Below are 23580 nucleotides of genomic sequence, written 5' to 3'. Positions count from 1 at the left end.
TCAAATCCGACCTGTGGCTCCTTTCCTGCATGTCATACCCCGCTCTTGCTCCCTGATTGCCAACTCTATCCACTATCCTATCTCTACAATAAAGGCACAAAACGCCCAAAAATAAATATTTGAAATTTGTTTTTTTACAAAATATGTAAAAATCACAACACTATACAGACTCATCCTCTTCATAAGAAACATTTTCTACATGTACTGGCGGCTTCAGATTTATCTGCCAGCTTAATTTATTATTGGGTTGTTTTTTACGGTGTGCAATAAACATCAGCTGTGTGTGTGTGTGTGTGTGTGTGTGTGTGTGTCATGTGCTTGTCAGGAATAAACTGCAAACAGACAGGCTGCAGCTCACAGTGACTCATGTTAAACCACGTTCAGAGTGTCAGACTTTTCTACAGCACGCCTTTAAAACACTGCAGATAATGATCCAGAAGAGCTTTAAATAAATCTACATCAAACTATCTTCAGTCAGAGTTCTGACTGTATGATGACACAGCTGTGAGACACGACGTCACAGCTGTGAGACACGACATCACAGCTGTGAGACACGACATCACAGCTCTGAGACATGACGTCACAGCTGTGAGACACGACGTCACATCTGTGAGATACGACGTCACAGCTCTGAGACACGACATCACAGCTGTGAGACACGACATCACAGATTTGAGACACGACGTCACATCTGTGAGATACGACGTCACAGCTCTGAGACACGACACCACAGCTGTGAGACATGACGTCACAGATTTGAGACACGACGTCACATCTGTGAGATACGACGTCACAGCTCTGAGACACGACACCACAGATTTGAGACACGACGTCACAGCTCTGAGACACGACGTCACATCTGTGAGACATGACGTCACAGATTTGAGACATGACGTCACAGCTCTGAGACACGACGTCACAGATCTGAGACACGACGTCACATCTGTGAGACATGACGTCACAGATTTGAGACATGACGTCACAGCTCTGAGACACGACGTCACAGATCTGAGACACGACGTCACATCTGTGAGACATGACGTCACAGATTTGAGACATGACGTCACAGCTCTGAGACACGACACCACAGATTTGAGACACGACGTCACATCTGTGAGACATGACGTCACAGATTTGAGACATGACGTCACAGCTGTGAGACACGACATCACAGATTTGAGACATGACGTCACAGCTGTGAGACACGACATCACAGATTTGAGACACGACGTCACATCTGTGAGACATGACGTCACAGATTTGAGACACGACGTCACAGCTGTGAGACACGACGCCACATCTCTGAGACATGATGTCACAGCTCTTAGACATGACACCACAGCTGTGAGACATGACGTCACATCTCTGAGACATGATGTCACATCTCTGAGACACGATGTCACAGCTCTGAGACATGACGTCACAGCTGTGAGACATGACGTCATATCTCTGAGACACGACGTCACAGCTCTGAGACATGACGTCACATCTCTGAGACACGACGTCACATCTCTGAGACACGACGTCACATCTCTGAGACACGACGCCACAGCTCTGAGACACGACGTCACAGCTGTGAGACAGGACGTCACAGCTGTGAGACATGACGTCACATCTCTGAGACACGACGTCACAGCTCTGAGACACGACGCCACAGCTCTGAGACACGACGTCACAGCTGTGAGACAGGACGTCACAGCTGTGAGACATGACGTCACAGCTCTGAGACACGACGTCACAGCTGTGAGACACGACGTCACAGCTCTGAGACACGACGTCACAGCGAGTGTTTATGTAGAGTAAAAAGAAGAAATGACCCATGTTGGTTTATCTTAGTTCTGGTGCTTTTGAAACATCTATCTATCGTTTTTATATAAAATATATGTATTATATTAGATTGATAGACATAGATCAGTTAAAGTCAAAGCATGCCTCCCTCTAAATGAATTATTATAATTATTATAATAATGAAACAATTTAAAACATTGAGATGTTTAAATATTATGACATCACAAAAATACTTCCCAATAAAAGTCTTCATGACATAAAAGTGAAATATTGAAAGGATCAGAGTGTGTGAATACATTCACAACAAATATCATATAGCCTAATTATATAATAAAATTAACTAACACCATCTCCTTCTGAAGAATAATGAGATGAAAAACGGGTTGAATGATTCAAACTTACAGGAACACATTTTGTCAAGGAGACCTTTATTTTGGAAAGGTCCGCGGGAAGTTAGCTCCTCCCCTCTCCTGCACGCGCATACAGGAGCAGTGGAGAGAGGCGCGTGACGGTGCTCTGTGATCGCCGGGGAAACTTCACGGTCTTACCGGACATGTCGACCGGACCGGACCGAGACTCCCGCGGCGGCTGGTCCCGGAGAAGAGGCTCTGCAGGCGGGCAGCAGCTCCGGGAGGCTCCGGGGAGATCCCGGAGCTCCAGGGGGGGTAAGAGAAAGTTTATATTGACTATATCTGCTCCGATTATAGATTCAAGATTATTATATCAAGATAATTAGAAAGTTATAAAGATAAATATGAAGATAAATAAAGCTATAAAGGTTATTGAGTTAAAAAGATGATTAATCAGATAATTCATTATAAAGGTTATTCAGTTAAATTTGTTTCTGCTGATGTGTCAGAGTCTGTTTTTATAAACTGATAAGAGTCCAACAAACAAACAGTCTGTTTGATTATTGATTAATTTAAAGTTTTTATAAAAATACTTAAATTATCTCCTTGAAAATAAAACCGGATGTTTTAAATAAATATACAACAAAATAAAATCAGAGGAAATCCTTCGTGATGTTTCAAACTTTTTCTAAACATCAAGACGCAATGTTTGACTCAGAGGTCCTGGTCCTCGATGTACGGAGGTCATGGTCCTCGATGTACGGAGGTCGTGGTCCTCGATGTGCGGAGGTCGTGGTCCTCGATGTACGGAGGTCCTGTTCCTCGATGTACGGAGGTTCTGGTCCTCTATGTACGGAGGTTCTGGTCCTCTATGTACGGAGGTCCTCGTTCTCAATGTACGGAGGTTCTGGTCCTCTATGTACGGAGGTCGTGGTCCTCGATGTACGGAGGTCCTGGTTCTCGATGTACGGAGGTCATGGTCCTCGATGTACAGAGGACTTGGTCCTCGTCACAGCAGCCATGGTTTTGAATCTGTCCTTGGCCCTTTGATGCACGTCAGGAAGTGGGCAATCGGAGGGATGGCTCATCACCTCTTCTTCTTCGTGTGTTTCACAGTGCGTAGTTCCTGCAGAGACGCTGCCAGTCTGAAGAGATCTCTATCCACGTGTGATGACGCCTTTCCAACAGGTGAGACCAGCCAGGTGTGCTTCTTCTTCTTCTCACAGGTCCTTTCTTTATACTGATCTCCACTCAAATCTCTCCACTTCCTGTCCATAGAGAGAAATAAATACCGTTTTGTCAAAGGTGAAAAATTATGATTACAAATGTTCTTTAAGTTATTGGATCAAACGCTCTCAGCTGATTCAAACAACGATTAAACACTAAAGTCAGAGTGAGCTGATGTGAGAACGCAGCAGGATATAATCAGGAGAATTCACCTGGAGCGAGTGGGAGGGGGTGGTGACGTTTATTCCCTGTGATCGCTGCACGACCATAGACTGTCTGCACGCCACCTCTACCATCTCCGTGCTCTAATGAACCTGCTGCATTATGTTTCCTGTTCTCCAGTATGTTCTTCTCCACTCTGTAGTTCACATTGAGATTCTGTTCAACTACACGTAGCATTGATAGAAAGACAAATATTCTCCTTATAGCGTTGTATAGAGGACTCTGCTGAGACTCTTGATTAGAGTGTTAAAGTGGAAACTGTTCGTATTTGATTGGAGATTAGCCGTGAGGAACATGTACAGACTCCGCCCCCTGAATGGACCACAGTGTGGAGCTGTCACCTGACCAGAGTTTTAAACGTCTTTATGATTCTTGTTAAACTCAATGAGAAAAGTTTAACAGAGTCATGAGACCGAGCGTGAACTGAGTGGACGTTTATACCTTGAACCTGCAGCTCCTCTGTGGTCACTCATTAAACACTGAGCCAGTCAGAGCCTGGCTGAATACTGCTGCTAACCACTGTGTGTGTGTGTGTGTGTGTGTGTGTGTGTGTGTGTGTGTGTGTGTGTGTGTGTGTGTAGCTCTGCCTGTCCTCCTGGAGTGTGTTCGGGGTTCGGAGCGACTTCCTGCAGACGACTGTTTTCAGGAAGAGCTGAGAGGAAAACTGAGGATCCTGCAGACTGACAGCAGCGAGGTCACTGCTCTGTTCATGGTACACACACACACACACCACACAGTCAAACACAAACACACACACACACACACACACACACACACACACACACACACACACACACACACACTTCCTCTGTAAAGTGGGGTTAAAGCTGCCTGTTCTCTGGTCCACAGTTTGATGTTTAATGAGATCTGTGATCGTTTGTTTGCTTCTGGTCGGCGTGAGCTCTGATATCGACGACGTCATGGAGACCAAATGTCACATCGACCAAATCGACAGGCCGGAGCAGCAGGATGCAGCTCAGCAGCTTTCACACGTTTATCTTTTTTGTTCATTTATGTCTGGACTCAGATCTTCATGAACACTGACGCTCTGCATGATGATAAAGATCAAAGTGATTATTATCGTGTGTGTATGTGTGGGAGGGGGGGGGGGAGGCCTCTCTTTAAGCACACTGAGCGCTTCCTGTGTAAACTCAGGCCTGGCTGAAGTTTGACCTCACCCACAGAGTGACCCAACAGGAAACACAAACGAGTCTGTGAACATAAAACAGTCGCAACAGCGCTCTTTGTCTTTATCCCGTTTGAGCGACCCCTAGCCGCAGTTTGTCCACACAGAACCTCTACAGACCAACGTCTGATTCATGATGTCATAAAAACATGTTTCTCTTATTAAACTGGATTTCTGTTTGCAGGAGCTCTCCGCTCATCTCATCACCATCGACAGCGAAGAAAACATCTTTTTACTCACCTTCAAAACATTCGAGGAAATATGGAAGTTCACCACGTATTACACCATAGGTAGGTGTGGCCCCCCCTGTCACGTGTTCCGATGGTTAACCATACCGTCACGAGTCTGTTCTGATGGTTAACCATACCGTCACGAGTCTGTTTCGATGGTTAACCATACCGTCACGAGTCTGTTTCGATGGTTAACCATACCATAGCGTCACGTGTCTGTTCTGATGGTTAACCATACCATACCGTCACGTGTCTGTTCTGATGGTTAACCATACCGTCACAAGTCTGTTCTGATGGTCAACCATACCGTCACGAGTCTGTTCTGATGGTTAACCATACCGTCACGTATCTGTTCTGATGGTTAACCATACCGTCACGTATCTGTTCTGATGGTTAACCATACCGTCTTGTGTCTGTTCTGATGGTTAACCATACCGTCACGTATCTGTTCTGATGGTTAACCATACCGTCTCGTGTCTGTTCTGTTTGTTGTCGTCTCCTGCAGGCTTCCTGGCTCTCTGTCTGGAGAACCTGCTGTTGGAGCAGAAGTTCTGGCTCCGTTCTCTGGAGGACGACGTCTCAGTCGAGGTTTCTGTTGAGGAGGAAACTCTGAACCTGATGTACAGAGGGATCCTCATGCAGGAGGGTACGCCACCTTCAGGCAGTGCAGAGTCTCTGCACCTCAAATTAAAGCTGTGATTTATGTGTTTGGTAACTGCTGATCATCTTGTGCTTACAGTAATACCAACTTAAAACCAAACGATCAGTGTCCTTAAAACACCAACCACGTTATTATAAAGAGGCGTTTCAATCCTAACTTCTGTTTCTCACGTATATGATGTTAAAAATGGAATAAAACATCACACGTAGTAAAACCATAATTAAATGATTGTGCATTCTTTCTTTTACGTCTCTCTCTGTCCTCAGGTTCTCTGTTTGCCAGCTGCAGCACCAACCAGATGTTTGACAGCTCCACCTCTGGAGGGGACCTGTACCTGGAGCAGGGGGACATAGCCCAGTTTGAGCCCCCGTTCTTAGGCTCAGGCTGGACCGTCCTCTGCCTGTCTGACGGATCCAGAGGGACCGCCCCCAGGCCTGCTCTGGAGCCGGTCAGCCCGTTCCACCAGTGAGTCTTGGGTTAAATTAGGGTTAAAGGTTCTGTGAGCGTACAGGAGGTGTGATACTCTGTGGTCACCTGGTCCGTCAATCTGTCCTCAGGTGGTTCCTGAAGTCAGCTGCAGAGAACATCCTGGTGGGTGATGGGAAACCTGGCTGTGACTTCCCCCTGCAGTTTGGTGAGAACATAAATGTCATAAATAAAAACTTTAGAATCAGAGTTTAGTTCAAGATCCAGTTATAAGTCGATATCACGGATTGTATGAAACATAAACGTAGTCTAAGTGACGTCATCATTAGTTTGTGAAGTTATGGAGTTATGAAGCCCATCAACAGCGGTCGCCATGTTGGAAATATGGACTCTAACTTTAATCTAGAAACAGACAAAGACGTGGAGCGGAGGCAGGGCAGGGCTTAAGACTTCTGACAAACACACAACAAGCCCACCTGTCAGTCAGAGAGACCACGCCCCTAATTAATCAGATCTCTTTCCTCTGTTCAGCCGGGGGAACTTGTGAGGCCACAGAGGAGTACGATGCTGAGGGTCCGGACGAGCTAAGCTTGGTGCCTGGTGATCGCATCATCATCGTGGGACTCCTGGTGTCGTGTTTTGATTGGTTCACTGGGAGGAAGGAGGTCACAGGAGAAGTAGGCCTGGTTAAGACGAGTGTGGTGAAACCTTCAGACGACATCTATGAGTGAGTGAACCCACTTTGTGAACCATTTTAACACACATGGAGTCATTTTACAGTAAAGTGTTTCTGTTGCAGGTCAACAGATATTTTATTAACCGGAGAGGACGGGCCGTTTTTCAGTCTGAGCGAGGACAGAGTCATAGAGGAGGCATCGACCTTCCTGAAGAAGAGGTCTCATCATGACACTGGACTCAACTACAAACTGGGTGAGACTGAGAGTGTGCTTCTGCTCACACTGACTCGTACAGAGTGTAGAACGTGTTGTTGACTTGGATCAGTGTGGTGGAGCTGCACATGTTAACATTGTTGTGTTTCACGGCCTTTTTGTTCATTGTTGAGCTATCCGAGTGTTTTTGTGACCTTTGTATTTATTTTCAGACACGATTGATCCCAAAGACTCAGAGAAGAAATCATCGAGTAAGTATATCCATCTTATAGTCACTTGATGTTTTATATCTCTGTATCTCTTATTCTCCGTATTTAAAAAACCTGTCTTTCTTTTATAGTCGGCTCTTCTCGCTGCGTTGATCCAGATCAGACAGACCTGAAGAGAAACATTCGAAGGATTCTTGAACAGGAGAAAGATTCGTCACCAGAGTGTAGCGCTGTGACCATGAACGGTACTCTGGAGGACCCAGTTGTTTCTTCAGAGGTTAAAAAGCCAACTCTCCCCTGTTTCACAGCTCCCCCGGTGGTAGAAGGGAACAACAACACGGAGAGCTTCGTTCCCCTCTTCTCTTGTCTGGAGAGCCAGGACTACAGAGCAGAGTTTGGCGTCCTGTACGGACTGAGTTCTGAGGCCATCGTCTCTTCCGCCTTCTCAGGTCACTCTGGCGAGGCAGAGCTGATGGCTTTCCTCGGCGCTGCGAGAGAAACAGCCAGGAAGAAGCGACTGTTTTGGTCACAGACTCGTTTGTGTTTCCTGTTGGGTAAGCTCTGTGCTGGGAGGTCAAAGTTCAGCCAAGCCCGGGTTTACTTCGAGGAAGCTGTAGGTGTGCCGCGAGAAGGCTTCACAGACCTCAGGCTGCTGGCAAGCATTTATTCCAACCTGGCAGCCATTTACCTCCTACAGAACAACTCGCAGAGCTTCTTCGCTGTGACCGAGAGACTGGTGGCTCTGCTGTTGGGAGTGTCAGACTGTTTGGAGAGCTTAGAAGACGACTCTGCTCTGAAGTACATGTTGAAGAAAGCTGTTCTCTCGCACAACACAAAGGCAGAGGCTCGGGCATGTCATCTTTTGGCAAGGCACCACTGGACTCAATCTGAGGGAGTTCAGGTGGTTCCTTACCTGGAGAGACTTCTAGTTCTTGGTGCTGAGGCTCAGGCTCAGGGAACATGGAGCATCTCTCCCAGTCATAGATACCTGACCCTGGGGAGGCTCTACAGCCGGCTCAGACTCCCCCACCTCGCCATCAGTTCAGCCAGGATAGCGTCTGTGCAGCCCTCTGCGACGCTCACAGACTGTCTGAGCAGCATGCTGCTGGCGTTAGACAACATCAACAGACTGTGTGACAGCACAGAACAGGAAACATCCATCCCCACTCAGGTGGCTCCATATTTACACCAAGCACTCACCTCCACCAGAGTCCTACAACCAGGAAATGAGCAGCACTATGTCCTCATCCATCAGCTCACTGTCTGTCTCTGTCAGCACTTCTGCAAGCACAGGATGGTCGGACACGCCATCCACCACATGCACACCCTCATTAACAACAGGCAGCTCCCATCCTCAGCCCCAGAGAGAAACAGCACCCTCATCCGGCTTGCATGGCTCCACATCAACAACAACCAGCCACAGGTGGCCTTGGAAATCCTGGAGCTGCTGCTAGACTCCATGCCAGAGCACTGCACGACCCCTCAGGAAGGTACATGCATGTTTGTTTGTTTTTTGCCTTTATTGTAGGAGAGTGGACAGTGTCAGAAATCAGGTAGAGAGAGAGTGGGGAACGACATGCGGGAAAGAAGCATCAGGTCGGAACCCTGGTAGCCCGTCTGGAGGAGGTGTTTGGGGTTGTTTTTTCTTTTCTTTTGGCCTTTGTGTTTGCAGTTGATCAGCCAGTCCTTGTCAGGGAATAATCCCGCCAAACATAAGGCAGTTACATTACTGTTAACATCAGTGTCTGACGTTACATACAGGTGTGGTCCTGAACCTGAGAGGTGTTGCACTGAGATGCATGGGGGACCTCCGGAGGGCAGCAGAGAGCTATGAGGCTGCTGTGGACATTTGCCAGGAGTATGAGGACATGGCTAACTGGGCCGTGGCTCAGGCTAACCTGGGTGAGGTGATAAATGATTTATTTGTAGTAAAAGGGTGCAATAGCTGATTCATGCTAACAGATACCCGTGGTCCATCCTCCTGCAGGGCTGCTGAGTCTGAAAGGCGGAGCTAAGCGGCTCGCTCAGTCACACCTGGTGGAGGCCGTGCAGCTCTTCTCGGAGCTTGATGATGAAGGTCATGAGGAGAACTTCATCAGTGTGCTGCTGGAGCTCGGACAGCTCTATGTGAGGCAGCAGCAGATGGATTATGGGAAAGGGTGCTACGAGTGGGCTCTGCTGCTAGCTATCAAGGCTAACCTGTTAGCCTGTAGGTACACACCTAGCTCACACACACACACACACACACACACACACACACACACACACACACACACTGTATTACTACTTCTTTACCTTTATATCTAACTGTAAACAATGCCTTTGGAGGAGTAAAACATTTTACACAATATCAGATTTTATATTGTGATTAATACACCAGGTTTAAATGGAAGGATACCTCTTTTCATAGCACAGACACCATTCTCTCTGTTCAGCACACAGTCTGAGGTGCATTGAGAGCAACCACCCTCACAATTTCTGCAGGAATTGTCTAGTTCTATTCATTATTGTGATCTAATACCTGTGATCACCAGGTCAGCTGACTGCCACCACACACCTGATCCGTCTGTACTGCTCTGAGAGTCAAGACCAGGTCCAGTGTCTGATCTACAGCCAGCACCAGGTCCACCTGCTGAGACGCAGCGGGGACAGAGGAGAGGAAGGGGGCGCTCTGGAGGCTGTGAGCAGACTCTACCTGAGCCTGGGAACAGACAGGTGACACAACCTCCATTCTCCATCAAACTTTGACCCTTTAGAGCGTGGAGTCCTTTATAAACCTGATATCAAAAAGGAACCAATAACCTCAAGGTCTTCATGTTGTGACTCATCTCAGAGAGCGTTGGGTCCTATCATCGACTGTCACATTCTGTGGCTGCTCAACTGACGTCGTACTATAGCTGTAAATAAGTCTGTTTAGTGGTTTTGTTGAGAGAGCGCTAAGAACAAACTAATCACATTATATAAAGGGATATATACACACAATATTCTTATTTCAAATGGACTTCATTAATCCCAGATGAGGAAATACAAATAAACACTGGCCTAAAAAATAAAATAAAACTGTTTTTACAAAATGATCCTCTTTTCACGATAGCCCAGCACATTTTCTTTGATCTCTGTCATTCAAAGATTAGCACTACCCCACATAGACTTGAATTACAGTCTGCACAAACAGGAACCTGTGGACCTGCATTATGACGACATGTTTCAGACGTTGCACACGTAGCTCATCTGTTCCTGTTCCATCAGTTTACTGAGCTGCAGTTATTCAGAACCAGGAACAAACAAAGTTCTGAGCTGGAGGATTAGCAGGTCATCCGTGTTTTGGATGTTTCAGGGCATACCGGGCCGCTCTGGACCACACAAAGACCAGTCTGGGTATTTTCATCGACCTGGGCTGCAGGGAGAAGGAGGCGTTGGGCTGGCTGCAGGCCGGAAACATCTACCACCTGCTGGAGCAGACGGAGCTGGTGGAGGTGTACGTGCAGGTGAGACAGCAGACAAACACACACACACACACACACACACACACACACCTGTATGAGCATTGTTGTTGGGCGTCAGGTGGGCAGTGTAATCAGGACAGCTTGTGTCTGTGTGTTCAGGTCGCTCAGGATGTCGCCCTGAGTTCAGGAGACACCGTGTTCATCCTGAAACTTCTTGAAGCTGCAGGCGACATTTTCTTCAACAGCAGCCGGGACAGAGACAAGGCCATCCCCTTCTACAGGGTACACACTCAGTGTAACACACAAACCTTCACTTCTCTCATTCCTGTACTCACCTGTGTGTGTGTGTGTGTGTGTGTGTGTGTGTGTGTGTGTGTGTGTGTGTGTGTGTGTGTGTGTGTGTGTGTGTGTGTGTGTGTGTGTGTGTGTGTGTGTGTGTGTGCAGGACCGAGCTCTGCCCATCGCCGTGAGGAGCAGCAGTGTGTCCTGCAGGCTGCGTCTGTGTAACAAGCTGTCTGAGCTGATGCTCAGTCTGCAGATGTTTGAAGAAGGCGTGGAGTTCGCTCAGACTGCCCTCGACATCAGCATCACTCTGGGTACACACACCTCCACACACAGACCGTCTGTAGGTGGTGCTGAAGGAGCGCTGAAACACTTTTAAATATGGCGTTCACTCACATTGTTGTTTTCCAGCTCTGTGTTATTAGCATGAGTTAGCATCATGCTACAAATGACAGCTTCAGTGCTGATAATCCAGCCGCTCTCCCCTTTAAGGCTCCCAGCTGACCGGCTTCTCCTGTGGATCATTTACTGACTAATCATAAGCCCCTCCTACATGCACAGTTATTCACATTTACTCCTTTAATGAGTCCTCGGGTTCATTAAAGATAAAGATAAAGATAAACTTTATTGATCCCCCGTGGAGGAAATTTGTGCATTACAGGAGATATTAGGAGATGTCAAGAAGTGTCCCTGCCGTCAGGGCCAAAGAGAAAGCTCACAGAGTAAATCTAAAGACATGTGGAGATGAACACATGACAGACATCGTGACAGTGTGACGCCATGCTAACGCTAACCCTAGCGGTCTTTGTCTCTGGACGTACAGGTGACTGTCTGAACCAGCGCGTGGCGTACCACCGTCTCGCCTCCCTCTACCACAGGCTGGACCAATACGAACTGGCAGAACACCACTACTTGAAGACCCTGACCCTGTGTACCACGCCCCTGCTGTTTGATGAGGAAACCCTGTACTATGTGAGGGTCTACCAGACGCTGGGAGACATCATCTTCTATGACCTCAAGGTGAGAGAGATAATACCGACGAGAATGTGGAGTTCATATCTGCCTCGGAAGGAAGATCTAAACGATGATAATCCCTGTGTGTCACACTATGATCTAAAATCCTTCTTTATGTGGTCTCTGCAGGACCCGTTTGACGCTGCAGGTTATTACCACCTGGCTCTGGCTGCAGCCATGGACCTGGGAAACAAACGCGCTCAGCTGCAGCTGTGCACACGCCTCGCCACCATCTACCACAACTTCCTGATCGACCGCGAGCTCTCGCTCTTCTTCTACCAGAAGGCGCGAGCGTTCGCTGCAGAGCTGAACGTCAGGAGGGTGAACATCTCTCCCGATCAGCAGCAGGGCAGCAGCTCCGCCGCACAATGAGAACCAAACTCAGAGAGAGAAGAATCAGCATCCTCTGTTCTATAAATGATAACGATGTATGGAATCTATGATTCAGTTTCATTTCATCCCACCCGTCTCATCATGTCGTCTTTTTCACTGATAATCGTTAAACATTTAAATCAATGTTCACTCTGACCTCTGGAGATCACAAACACATTCACTGAATATTATAATACTGGAGCCCTCAGAGGACAAACTACGAGTACATTTCTTTACTGAAGATCCTGATGATCGAGAGAAGATAACGAGACCAACAGGTCGAGATCGAAAGAAGATAACAAGACCAACAAGTCGAGATCGAGAGAAGATAACGAAACCAACAAGTCGAGATCGAGGGAAGATTTCTGAAATGTACTCGGGTTAGGGCGAGGGTGAATTTGAGTAAACTAAAATGAAGGCTTCCGTATGTTTGAGAAAATAAACCTTGAAGAAAGTTCATGTTCATGTTAATGTTTTAAATATAAGAATGTCCTGATCATGTGACCACGTTTATACTCGTGTTATTATGAAGCACACCATGCAGGAGGCGTGTCCAGTTTAAACACTGAGCAGGTTTATGAATGAACATCGGGGTGTCGTCTGCGTAAAGCTTTATCTTCTGTGTTCAGGTACTTCAGCTGACGCTCTGCAACAGTTCTGTGACTCTAACCAATAAAAAGATTTAATTAATTTAATGTTCTGTATCTCTTACATCATACGACTCCAGACTCAGTCATCTGTAACCATCATTAGAGGAAGTTTAGACGTGGGGAGTTTAATGGTCAGAAGTCGTCTTCTTGTGACGTGTTGAAGGCACAGCAGGAAGGAAGGATGTAAACACCCCGTAAACACGATGATGTCATCGGATAACAATGACGTCATCAGATCACACGATGATGTCATCAGATAACACAATGATGTCTTCAGATAACATGATGATGGTCTTATGTTGGTCTTGGTCTCATGTTGGTCCTGGTCTAATGTTGGCCCTGGTCTCATGTTGGTCCTGGTGTCTTGTTGGTCCTGGTCTAATGTTGGTCCTGGTCTCATGTTGGTCCCGGTGTCTTGTTGGTCCTGGTCTCATGTTGGTCCTGGTCTAATGTCGGTCCTGGTCTCATGTCTGTCCTGGTGTCATATTGGTCCTGTTGTCTTATTGGTCCTGGTCTCATGGTGCCCTCAGAGTGTTTGTTGAATCAGAGTATAAATTTGATTTAAACACTTTGCTCGGAGACTTTATCTGATTATTAAAACGCGACACACTGAAACATCAGCACACACGCCGTGTTTGAGTGTGTTCAGTATATTTAGGATTGTAGTTCCTGGTTCTTGTGGGAGGAGTTTCATCAAAGGTGGAGATTCAGGAACATGAGATTAGAGCTGACAGTGTTGTTGTCTTCTACCCTGTGGTTCCTGTTATAACCACTGGGTGGCGCCACAGTAGGTTAAATGAACGAACATATGAAGTTTATAAAGAGGGAGAAGTGTTTGAAGTATAACAGAACATCAAAAACACAGACAACAGAAACATGAAGAATGAAGTTTAAACTAATATAAATAAATAAGATAAGGTTTAAATTACGAGACTGAACTGTCCTCAGATCACCTGCAGGAGGAGCTGAGGTCACAGTCAGCATCAGACCCCCCCTCCCCCTCATCCCTCCTCCTTCCCTCTCTGTCTTCTCACCCTCTCTCTCTCCTCCCCTCTCTTCCTCCTCCTTCCCTCTCTCTTTCTCCCTCACTCTCTCTCTCTCCTACCCCCTCCCTTCCTCTTACCCTTTCTCTTCTCTCTCTCCTCCTCTTTATTCAGTGATTCTCAGACTCTGAGCTGAGAGGTTCTCTGTTCGTGTTCGGACGTTTGGATCTTTTTTCGTCTTCTTTGTGTGATGAAGGACAGTCCTGTCTCACCTGCCTGTCTCACCTGCCTGTCTCACTGACGTGTCTCACCTGACGTGTATCACAGGTGTGTGTGACGTGCAGCCAGCAAACCCCGTTGATCAGGAGGATTCCCATGAAATGATCTGAGCTTCTCGCTTCCTGTGAACATGCAGCTCCTCATCCTCCTCTTCACCTCCGCGCTCCTCTTCCTCACACAATCCGCACGCGCTGAGCCCAAACCCAAATGTCCGACCCGCTGTGACGTCAGCACCTGTCCGAGTCCCAGCTGCCCCAGCGGCTACGTGCCGGACAGGTGTAACTGTTGCGTGGTGTGCGCGCGGGCGGAGGGCGAGCCGTGCGGCCGCAAGGAGGAACTGCCGTGCGGGGACGGTCTGGAGTGCAAACACCCGGCGGGGAAACGGATCGGGAAAGGCTTCTGTCAGTGCAGGTACAGCAGCCAGGTGTGCGGCAGTGACGGCATCACTTACAGGAACGTGTGTCATCTGAAGGCCACCAGCAGGAAGAACCAGCAGCAGGGTCTGCACGGGGTCTCCCAGAGCCACAAGGGTCCATGTGAGAGCAGCACAGGTATGATCACACACAGGTTTATTTCTTTGTAAACAAGGTGAGCAGGATACCTGGTCTGGTCTATGGAGTCTCAGGAAGGTCATAAAACATGTGTGGAAGGTTCACACAGTAAGAATATGAGACGTGTGTGTATTTATTTATTTTTATTGACAGATGCATGACGTCACAGCTGACAGGGTCTGTGGTCAGAACCTGAAACTGGATCATGTCAGTCACAGTCTTTGTCAGTTCACAACAATAATAATAGTTACATGAACCTGAACTTTAATAATCATCAGACTGAAATATAAACATTTGAATCAGTGTGTGTGTGTGTGTGTGTGTGTGTGTGTCTGTGTGTGTGTGTTTCCTGCAGATCTCAGGTTGACTCGAGTGTAAAGCAATTAAGAGGATTTTATGAAGCATGAAGGTTCCAGATGTAAAAGCAGGTTCAGCCTCTGTGTATGTGTGTGTGTGTGTGTGTGTGTGTGAGAGAGAGAGAGAAGCTGTCAGATTATTTATGTTACTAACCTTCATGCTGAGCTGCAGATGTGCTGTATCAGGTGTTCATTCAGCTCTGCACATGCTCAGTTCATCCTCTGAATCTTTCTGTTACAAGTTATATTTGAGCTAAACATGAATAAATAAAAAGTATCTTAATATACACACAGACAGACACACACACGCACAGACACACGCACAGACACACACACATCCCTAAGACAGATCTCTAGAGAGGAAACAGGAAGTCCCTACAACACCACACACTATTTACATCTCCTTTGATCTTTAACCCATTATTTAGTCTGGGTGTACACAAACACACACACACACACACACACACACACACACACACACACACTTGGTCAGTGGAGCAAACATCCTCACAGGCGTGGTCTCAGTTATAGATAAACGGCTGACTGAGCAGAAAGTTTAAACTCCATCATCTGTTAAAGGTCATCGTCCACCTCTGAAGGTTTGGACTGAAAAATTAGAGTTTAGAGTTTTCCAGGAAAAGTACACTCAAAGAAAAAAGTTCAGTAATTAGAATAAGTTCATATCTCCATCCTGTTCTCCCTCTTTCTGCTCGTCTCTGAGTCTAACTCTCAAAGCTCTGATGATCTTCAGACACAAACACAGTTAGCTCTTGTTTAGTGTGTGAATGTGGAGAGAAGCTATCTGCAGCTTTACTCTGCACAGAGCTGCACTCTCACACTGACGGAGCTGCACTCTCACACTGACAGAGCTGCACTCTCACACTGACAGAGCTGTACTCTCACACTGACAGAGCTGCACTCTCACACTGATGGAGCTGCATTCTCACACTGATGGAGCTGCACTCTCAAGCCGACAGACTGATTTAACCCCTGGTTATATTAATAATAATCATGTCAGAGTCATATTTACAGACTTTATTTACAGAGCTTTTATTTTGAAGGCCCACAGAGGTGGAAGTGTTTTCCTGATCACTGGAAAGTTTGAGCGTCACATCTCTCATAAATCATGCGTCGCAGTTACCGCCAACTCTCAGCAGACACTTGTTTCTTCACTCTAACTGTGCGTGGCTGTTAGCGCCCCCTGTCTGTGAGTTAGACTCGTTTTACAATGAGGCTGATTCACAGAGAAAGATGGTTGAAATGACTTGATCAGTAATAAATCATCTGTAAATGTTTTAATGAGTGAAGGTGAATCCTTCAGATCGAACACCAGACTCGTGTTATCTGTTCCAGGTCCTCCACACTCTTCCAGTCCAAGATACAAGTTCAACTTCATCGCAGACGTGGTGGAAAAAATCGCTCCTGCTGTGGTCCACATCGAACTCTTCCTCAGGTACACAGAGTGTGTGTGTGTGTGTGTGTGTGTGTGTGTGTGTGTGTGTGTGTGTGTGTGTGTGTGTGTGTGTCTGTGTGTCTGTGTGTGTGTGTGTGTGTGTGTGTGTGTGTGTTAGTGTGTCTGTGTGTGTGTGTGTGTGTGTGTGCTGCCTGTGATCGTCATTCCTCTCTTGATGTTTTCAGACACCCTCTCTTTGGGAGGACCATCCCTCTGTCCAGCGGTTCAGGCTTTGTGATGTCGGAGAACGGACTGATCGTGACCAATGCTCACGTCGTCTCCAGCACATCACCTGTGTCCGGTCAGCAGCACCTGAAGGTACACTCACCGTTAGTCCTTTACTTTTTAATATTCAAATTAAATGTTGTATCATCCTCTCATCTTTGATCCATCTCTGAACTGAAGGTCCAGATGCACAACGGAGACGTATACGAAGCCAACATCAAAGACATCGACAAAAAGTCAGACATCGCTACAATCAAGGTCAACTCTCAGGTGAGTCCTCAGGTCTGTCCAGGTCACCTGAACATGTGAGTACATGTGCAGTCCTGCAGAGGACCGTAGAACATGTGAGTACATGTGTAGTCCTGCAGAGGACCGTAGAACATGTGAGTACATGTGCAGTCCTGTAGAGGACCGTAGAACATGTGAGTACATGTGTAGTCCTGCAGAGGACCGTAGAACATGTGAGAACCTGTGTAGTCCTGTAGAGGGCCGTAGAACATGTGAGTACATGTGTAGTCCTGTAGAGGACCGTAGAACATGTGAGAACCTGTGCAGTCCTGTAGAGGACCGTAGAACATGTGAGAACCTGTGCAGTCCTGTAGAGGACCGTAGAACATGTGAGTACATGTGTAGTCCTGCAGAGGACCGTAGAACATGTGAGTACATGTGTAGTCCTGTAGAGGACCGTAGAACATGTGAGTACATGTGTAGTCCTGCAGAGGACCTTAGAACATGTGAGAACCTGTGCAGTCCTGTAGAGGACCGTAGAACATGTGAGTACATGTGTAGTCCTGTAGAGGACCGTAGAACATGTGAGAACCTGTGTAGTCCTGTAGAGGACCGTAGAACATGTGAGTACATGTGTAGTCCTGTAGAGGGCCGTAGAACATGTGAGTACATGTGTAGTCCTGTAGAGGACCGTAGAACATGTGAGTACATGTGTAGTCCTGTAGAGGGCCGTAGAACATGTGAGAACCTGTTCAGTCCTGCAGAGGACGGTAGAACATGAGAACCTCTGCAGTCCTGCAGAGGACCGTAGAACATGTGAGTACATGTGGAGTCTGCCTGAAGTTCTGTCTCAGGGGGGATTCAGGTTGGTCTCAGTAAATTACAAAGAGTATGATCTCGTCCCACAGACATTTTATTCTTCATGTTCTGCATAGTTTACCCGGTCCAGGGTGAAACTCTGGTATTGAACCCTGTCCAGTATCAAACTCTGGTCTTGAACCCTGTCCAGGATGAAACTCTGGTCTTGAACCCTGTCCAGGATAAATCTCTGGTCTTGAACCCTGTCCAGTATCAAACTCTGGGGCTTTAGCACTGTTGAAAGTGAAAACATGGCGGTGTGGACTCGGTCTTGGTGTGACGGGTCAGATAAGTTCTCGCTCGTCCATCCACAGGCGATGTGAAAGTAAACAAACAGAGAGGGAGAACTGTTTCATGGCATGCAGCTGCAAACCTAGAACAGATGTGCATGAGACCAACATCTGGTGTGAGAAACCAAACAGTACTGTACAGTGAAACCCCAAAACCAGGTCTTTGTTGTCCCAGTGAGCCGAGGCAGGCTCAGACTCACATCCTAATGTTTATGTTGTGAATCATCTTTTAGTTTTTCCACACCTCGCTGCGTTCCTGTCACAAGAGTTCGAGGCTCATGGAGGTCATTGACCTCATATTCATGGTTCTGCTGTTAAAGCGTCCATCTTTGAACCGCTCCCCGGGGGATGGCGTGCTCCTCTTCATGGTGTGTGTGCTTCATGCTAACAGTGTGCATAGCTAACGTGCTGCTCGTCCATGTGTGTGAAACATGTTGGTCTGATGAGGGTTAACTTTCAGTACACAAATGTTGACAACATATTTGTACAAGTTAGACAACGTGCAGGAACTGATGGTTCACTGATGTGCTCCCAGTGTGAGGGAGTCCAAACCCCCCCGGGGGGGAACACCAAATACTTCCTCATTGGTCCACAGCCGACCCCCTCTCAGGGTCCAGAGGACAATTACTCATGTGCTGCTCTGACGGCCTGTTGACTTACTGACTGGTACTGGACCCAGTCTGTTAACCAGGCCTTACTGGTTAAGGTGTTCGGGTGTTCCTCCTCCCGGTGTTCCTCCTCCAGATGTTCCAGGTGTTCCTCCTCCAGGTGTTCCAGGTGTTCCTCCTCCAGGTGTTCCTGTTTGTGTACCTGTGTCTGCACTGAGGCCGTCAGTGACACTCCTCGTCTGTACTGGAGGCTGTGTTACAGAGTCGGGTTTATTTGATGATTTCATTAGACGGAATATTCCGGCCTCTCGTGCATTTTCTTATATTTCTTCTAATGTCGCCCGAGAGGCCGACCTGGGGACTTTCTGTGGAAACAGACTGGTGTTTTTGTAGAGATAAGGACGGCACAGGGCGGATCCTTTAATAACATGTTAAAGTAATAATACGAGCTGGAGCTCAGAGTGACCGCAGGCTGACGTCTCCACATCACAGCTGGACCAGGACCAGGACCAGGACAGGGAGGAGAGAGAGCAGATCCAGATCACTCCTCCTTAAAGAAAACGTGAACACAGCATTTTGAGCTCATTCCTGGTGTCAGCGTCACCCCATCAGTCCATCAACATGTGTTTCTGCTCAGCCCCTCCTAAACTCCCTCAGTCCGACTGTGTGGACTCTCTCTCTCTCGCTCTCTCTCTCTCTCTCTCTCTGTAGTTTTGGAAGCTGTTGCTGGATCCTAATATTTGGTTTGTTTGTTCTGCAGTGGTTGACATCACTATCATCCTGCTGGGTTCTTTGTGTTGAAGGAAGAGGTTTTGAATCCCTCTCTTTGCTCCACTCATACGCCTCTTTGTAGCACTTTGATGGCTTTTGTGTGTCACACACTGAGCTCATGGATGAAACCGTTTCTGCAGAGGTCACTGTTATTTAGAGCACTTTGTAAACGTCTGAACCTCTGGCTTACTTCACTTTGGGTGTGGGTCAGATACTCGGGCGTAGCAACAGCTGCACAGAAATGAAACCATTGTTTTAACTGCTAATATTTCTTCACTTTGGCTTTAAATGCTCAAAGATGAGCAAGTCACTGATGCTGTAGTGTAAACAGGAAGTAGTCGAATAGAAGCTTTCCAGCCTTAATGGTTTCTCAAACATCCTCCTCCAACGTTCTGTCCTCTTGTCCTCCTCAGAACAAGCTGCCTGTCCTGCTCCTGGGTCACAGTGCAGACCTGAGGCCGGGGGAGTTCGTGGTTGCCATTGGCAGCCCATTCGCCCTGCAGAACACCGTCACCACAGGCATCGTCAGCACGGCTCAGAGGGACGGGAAGGAGCTGGGCCTCAGGGACTCGGATATGGACTACATCCAGACCGACGCCATCATCAATGTGAGAATGAAGCTTTATGTCGAGTTGAAACAACCAGAGAAATAGGTTTTACTCAGTTTAAACTGTGAGGACATCAAACGAATGAGTGTTTGTATCTTTGTGTTCTTTGCAGTACGGGAACTCAGGAGGACCTCTCGTCAACTTGGTAAGAACTTTTATTTCCCTGCGCTGTAGTTTCTGTGACTTCTGTAAACTATCTCTTTCTGCTGGTGTTGTTAACCCTTCTCCCTAACCCCGTCTGTGTTTGAGGATGGGGAGGTGATCGGCATCAACACCCTGAAGGTGGCAGCAGGGATCTCTTTTGCCATCCCCTCAGACAGGATCACCCGTTTCCTCAACGAATCAGTGGACAAACCCAACAAAGGTGAGTCTGACTGTAACATCACATCTGTAACATCACATCTGTAACATCACATCTGTGACTTCACATCTGTAACATCACATCTGTGACGAACCTTGAACTCTGTTTCAGATGTGAGGTCGGTAAAGAAGCGCTTCGTTGGAATCCGGATGCTGACCATCACACCAGCGTAAGTCTGAACTCGTGTTTGGTAGAAAATAGAGAATGATTAATCTGACGTCTGTTATTTTATAATAAGCTGTTTTAAGTATTGAACAAGCTCTTCAGAGTTTATTTAAACCATGTATCCTGTTTAAAGGCTATTTAAGGTGTAAGAGGAGTCCCACAGGGATCTATGTTGGATCCTCTTCTTTTCACATTGTGTCGGCACCAAACATTAATTTATTTTTCCTGAATGAAAGCCTTAATTAGACATGCATCCATACAAATAAAACTACCCAGTTCCCCTGAGATACAGAGTAACCCTTCATCACCAGAAAAAAACAGCTACAGTCTCTGGTAGTATCGACCAGCTTAGAAATAAGTTGACATTTTGAGAAAATATTGATGCCTAGGGCGTCTTTCCGCTTGCTCTCACATCTCAAACTTTTGGGAAAATTTCCAAAAGTTTTTATGTTTTAAGAAAGCTTTAAGAAAGCTATACAGCAATGAAGAAACATTCAGGTCCAGATCAAAGAGGACAGGTGCTGAGGTGCGAGGCATTCACTGAAAACAAAGAAATTACTTTGTATTTTACAGGTTAATTGAGGAGCTCAAACAGCAGAACTCAGACTTTCCTAATGTGACCAGCGGGATCTACGTCCATGAAGTTGTTCCTCACTCACCTGCAGACAAGTAAGCTTCATTCATTCCTTCACAAACAGCCAAATACAGTTCTGTCACTGTCTTTTTAAATAAAGACTATCATGTTCCCATATCAGACCCTCTCTCTTTGTCCCCAGAGGTGGAATCAAAGACAGTGACATCATTGTGAAACTGAACGGCAAACCTATGATGACCACAGCCGACCTGCAGGGGGCGCTGCAGGAGGAGTCTGCCCTGCTGCTGGAGGTCAGGAGGGGCAACGATGATCTCCTATTTAACATAGAGCCTGACGTCATAATGCAGTAAAGATGGCGGTTCACCTGCAGGGCACGGAGAACGTCCCAGACTGTTCCTAAACCACTAAACACTATTTAAACACGTCACAGAGTGGAAACATTACACTGGTGTGAAGTAGTGTTCGAACAGTGCACACAGCTCCAGACACCGTGCACCTGGCTGTTACCTGTATATGTCTCTGACCAGGTCAACGCTGGAACAATCCCTCACATGGACCTCACCTTGAATCCAAAGCCTGTCAGTGACTGTTTGACTTGAAATATATTTTTCTCCTGTAGACACGTTCACTAAACACGTTCATGATCTGAATATGACGCCTTTTTATTACACATGGCGATGATAAATTCCCTTTGAGGGACAGTTGTGACTCAGTGGTAGAGTTGGTCGTTTCTCAACCAGAATATCGGGGATTCGATCCCCAGCTGATGCAGCCATCAGTGTGTGAATGTGTATAACTGTGGATGAGTTAATACTGATGGACTCTTTACACAGCAGCCTCTACCATCAGTGTGTGAATGTGTATGAATGGATGAATTAATACTGATGGACTCTTTACACAGCAGCCTCTACCATCAGTGTGTGAATGTGTATGAATGGATGAGTTAATACTGATGGACTCTTTACTCAGCAGCCTCTACCATCAGTGTGTGAATGGATGAGTTAATACTGACTCACCGTGTGAGCGATGTCCAGCCTGTCAGAGACGGACTGATGGATGGTCCTTCATGTCCACAGCTTGAGTCTGCTCCGTGGTTTTACATCATGATGTGGAGGGACATGTCCAGCATGTGTGAACTTGTTGTAGGTTCATATTTATATGAAGCTCTTGATATTTTTCTGTGTGTATTATCCACATGTCATGCTGTATTTGTTCATGATTGCTGATTTGTGGACACTGATTGGCTCTTGGACTCAGTGAACATTATAATACACACAGAGATAAGTTTGCTGTTTTTCATTACAAGCTCTCTCTGCTCTCATTGGACGATCTGTCGTCATAAAAACTGATAATGACTGAGTTTGTTTCTTCATGTCTGTTCTCTGTTACTGACTCTAAGGAGGATCTTTGTAATGTCCTGCTCATCCTCCTGCTGTCTGTGGTTAATGCTCAATGTGACTCTTTAGTGTTACAAGATGTTTTTCTAGAACTCATCGTGAACCACATGTGTGCTGTAAGAGTGTTTTTCCTGCTGCTTTGCTTTCTAACTGTTGGAGCTTTAAAGTGAACAGACTTGTTTACATGGAAGCACCTCTGCAGCAGCCTGTGGACAAAAACCTTTTACACCAAATAAACTTTGATTGATTGCAGCTGTTCTGGAATAAAAGGATTCACCGATGTGCCACATTCGCTCCCCTTTAAATGTAGGTCACAGGCAAAGGCTCATGGGAAACAGCAGAATAATACCTGAGAGTGTGGAAACTGGGCCAGCTCTCCTCATAAACAGTCCTGAGTGGAAACAAGTCTCCGAGCAGGAATGTGGAGGGAAACACACACACACACACACACACACACACACACACACACACACACACACACACACACACACACACACACACACACACACACACACACACACACACACACACGCATACACACACACACACACACAGGAAACAGTTTGAGGTTCAGTGAGAAAGTGGCCGCAGACAGACGCTGACGCTTTCTTTCCTTCAGCTCTTCACAGGTCAACAGTTTATTTGAAAGCTTTCACTGTTTAGTCTGAAACAGAAATATTCTCTGTGGTTCTCACACTGTTTATAAATCTACACCCAGGATCATGTTAGTGAAAAACCATCACAAGGACCCACGTGCAGAAAATAAAATTCACTTATTCAACAAACAGTCCAAAAAACTACTTTTTACAAGAAACAGCTGTCTGTAATCTTATAATTTGATCCTGCTCAGAACGACTCTGGACTCTCACTGGCTCGTCTTCTCTTCAGGTTTGTTCTCT

At 46.6% G+C, this 23580-nt stretch overlaps 2 protein-coding genes across 2 annotated transcripts; both read left to right on the top strand.

The window, feature by feature from the left end:
- The first annotated feature begins 1714 nt into the window (after positions 1 to 1714).
- Positions 1715 to 12993, top strand: LOC132958318 (SH3 domain and tetratricopeptide repeat-containing protein 1). The gene is made up of 19 exons (XM_061031067.1): positions 1715 to 2453; positions 3255 to 3326; positions 4169 to 4299; positions 4958 to 5063; positions 5509 to 5649; positions 5931 to 6129; positions 6222 to 6298; positions 6622 to 6817; positions 6890 to 7020; positions 7193 to 7231; positions 7321 to 8679; positions 8951 to 9091; positions 9177 to 9398; positions 9724 to 9904; positions 10527 to 10677; positions 10795 to 10917; positions 11081 to 11231; positions 11741 to 11937; positions 12061 to 12993. Exons 1-19 carry the CDS (start codon positions 2342 to 2344, stop codon positions 12301 to 12303), a joined length of 3972 nt encoding a protein of 1323 aa, XP_060887050.1. The 5' UTR covers positions 1715 to 2341; the 3' UTR covers positions 12304 to 12993.
- Positions 12994 to 14109: 1116 nt separating this feature from the next.
- On the top strand, positions 14110 to 22968 carry htra3b (HtrA serine peptidase 3b). Its single transcript, XM_061031281.1, has 10 exons — positions 14110 to 14766; positions 16476 to 16575; positions 16761 to 16893; positions 16981 to 17070; positions 19969 to 20163; positions 20276 to 20308; positions 20413 to 20527; positions 20636 to 20693; positions 21263 to 21358; positions 21466 to 22968. Exons 1-10 carry the CDS (start codon positions 14346 to 14348, stop codon positions 21632 to 21634), a joined length of 1410 nt encoding a protein of 469 aa, XP_060887264.1. The 5' UTR covers positions 14110 to 14345; the 3' UTR covers positions 21635 to 22968.
- The last annotated feature ends 612 nt before the right edge of the window (positions 22969 to 23580 follow it).

Source organism: Labrus mixtus, chromosome 23, assembly GCF_963584025.1.
Source record: "Labrus mixtus chromosome 23, fLabMix1.1, whole genome shotgun sequence".
In the NCBI taxonomy this organism is placed as follows: Eukaryota; Metazoa; Chordata; class Actinopteri; order Labriformes; family Labridae; genus Labrus; species Labrus mixtus.
The sequence above is the reverse complement of the archived record's forward strand: the minus strand, read 5'-3'. Positions and strand labels throughout refer to the sequence as shown.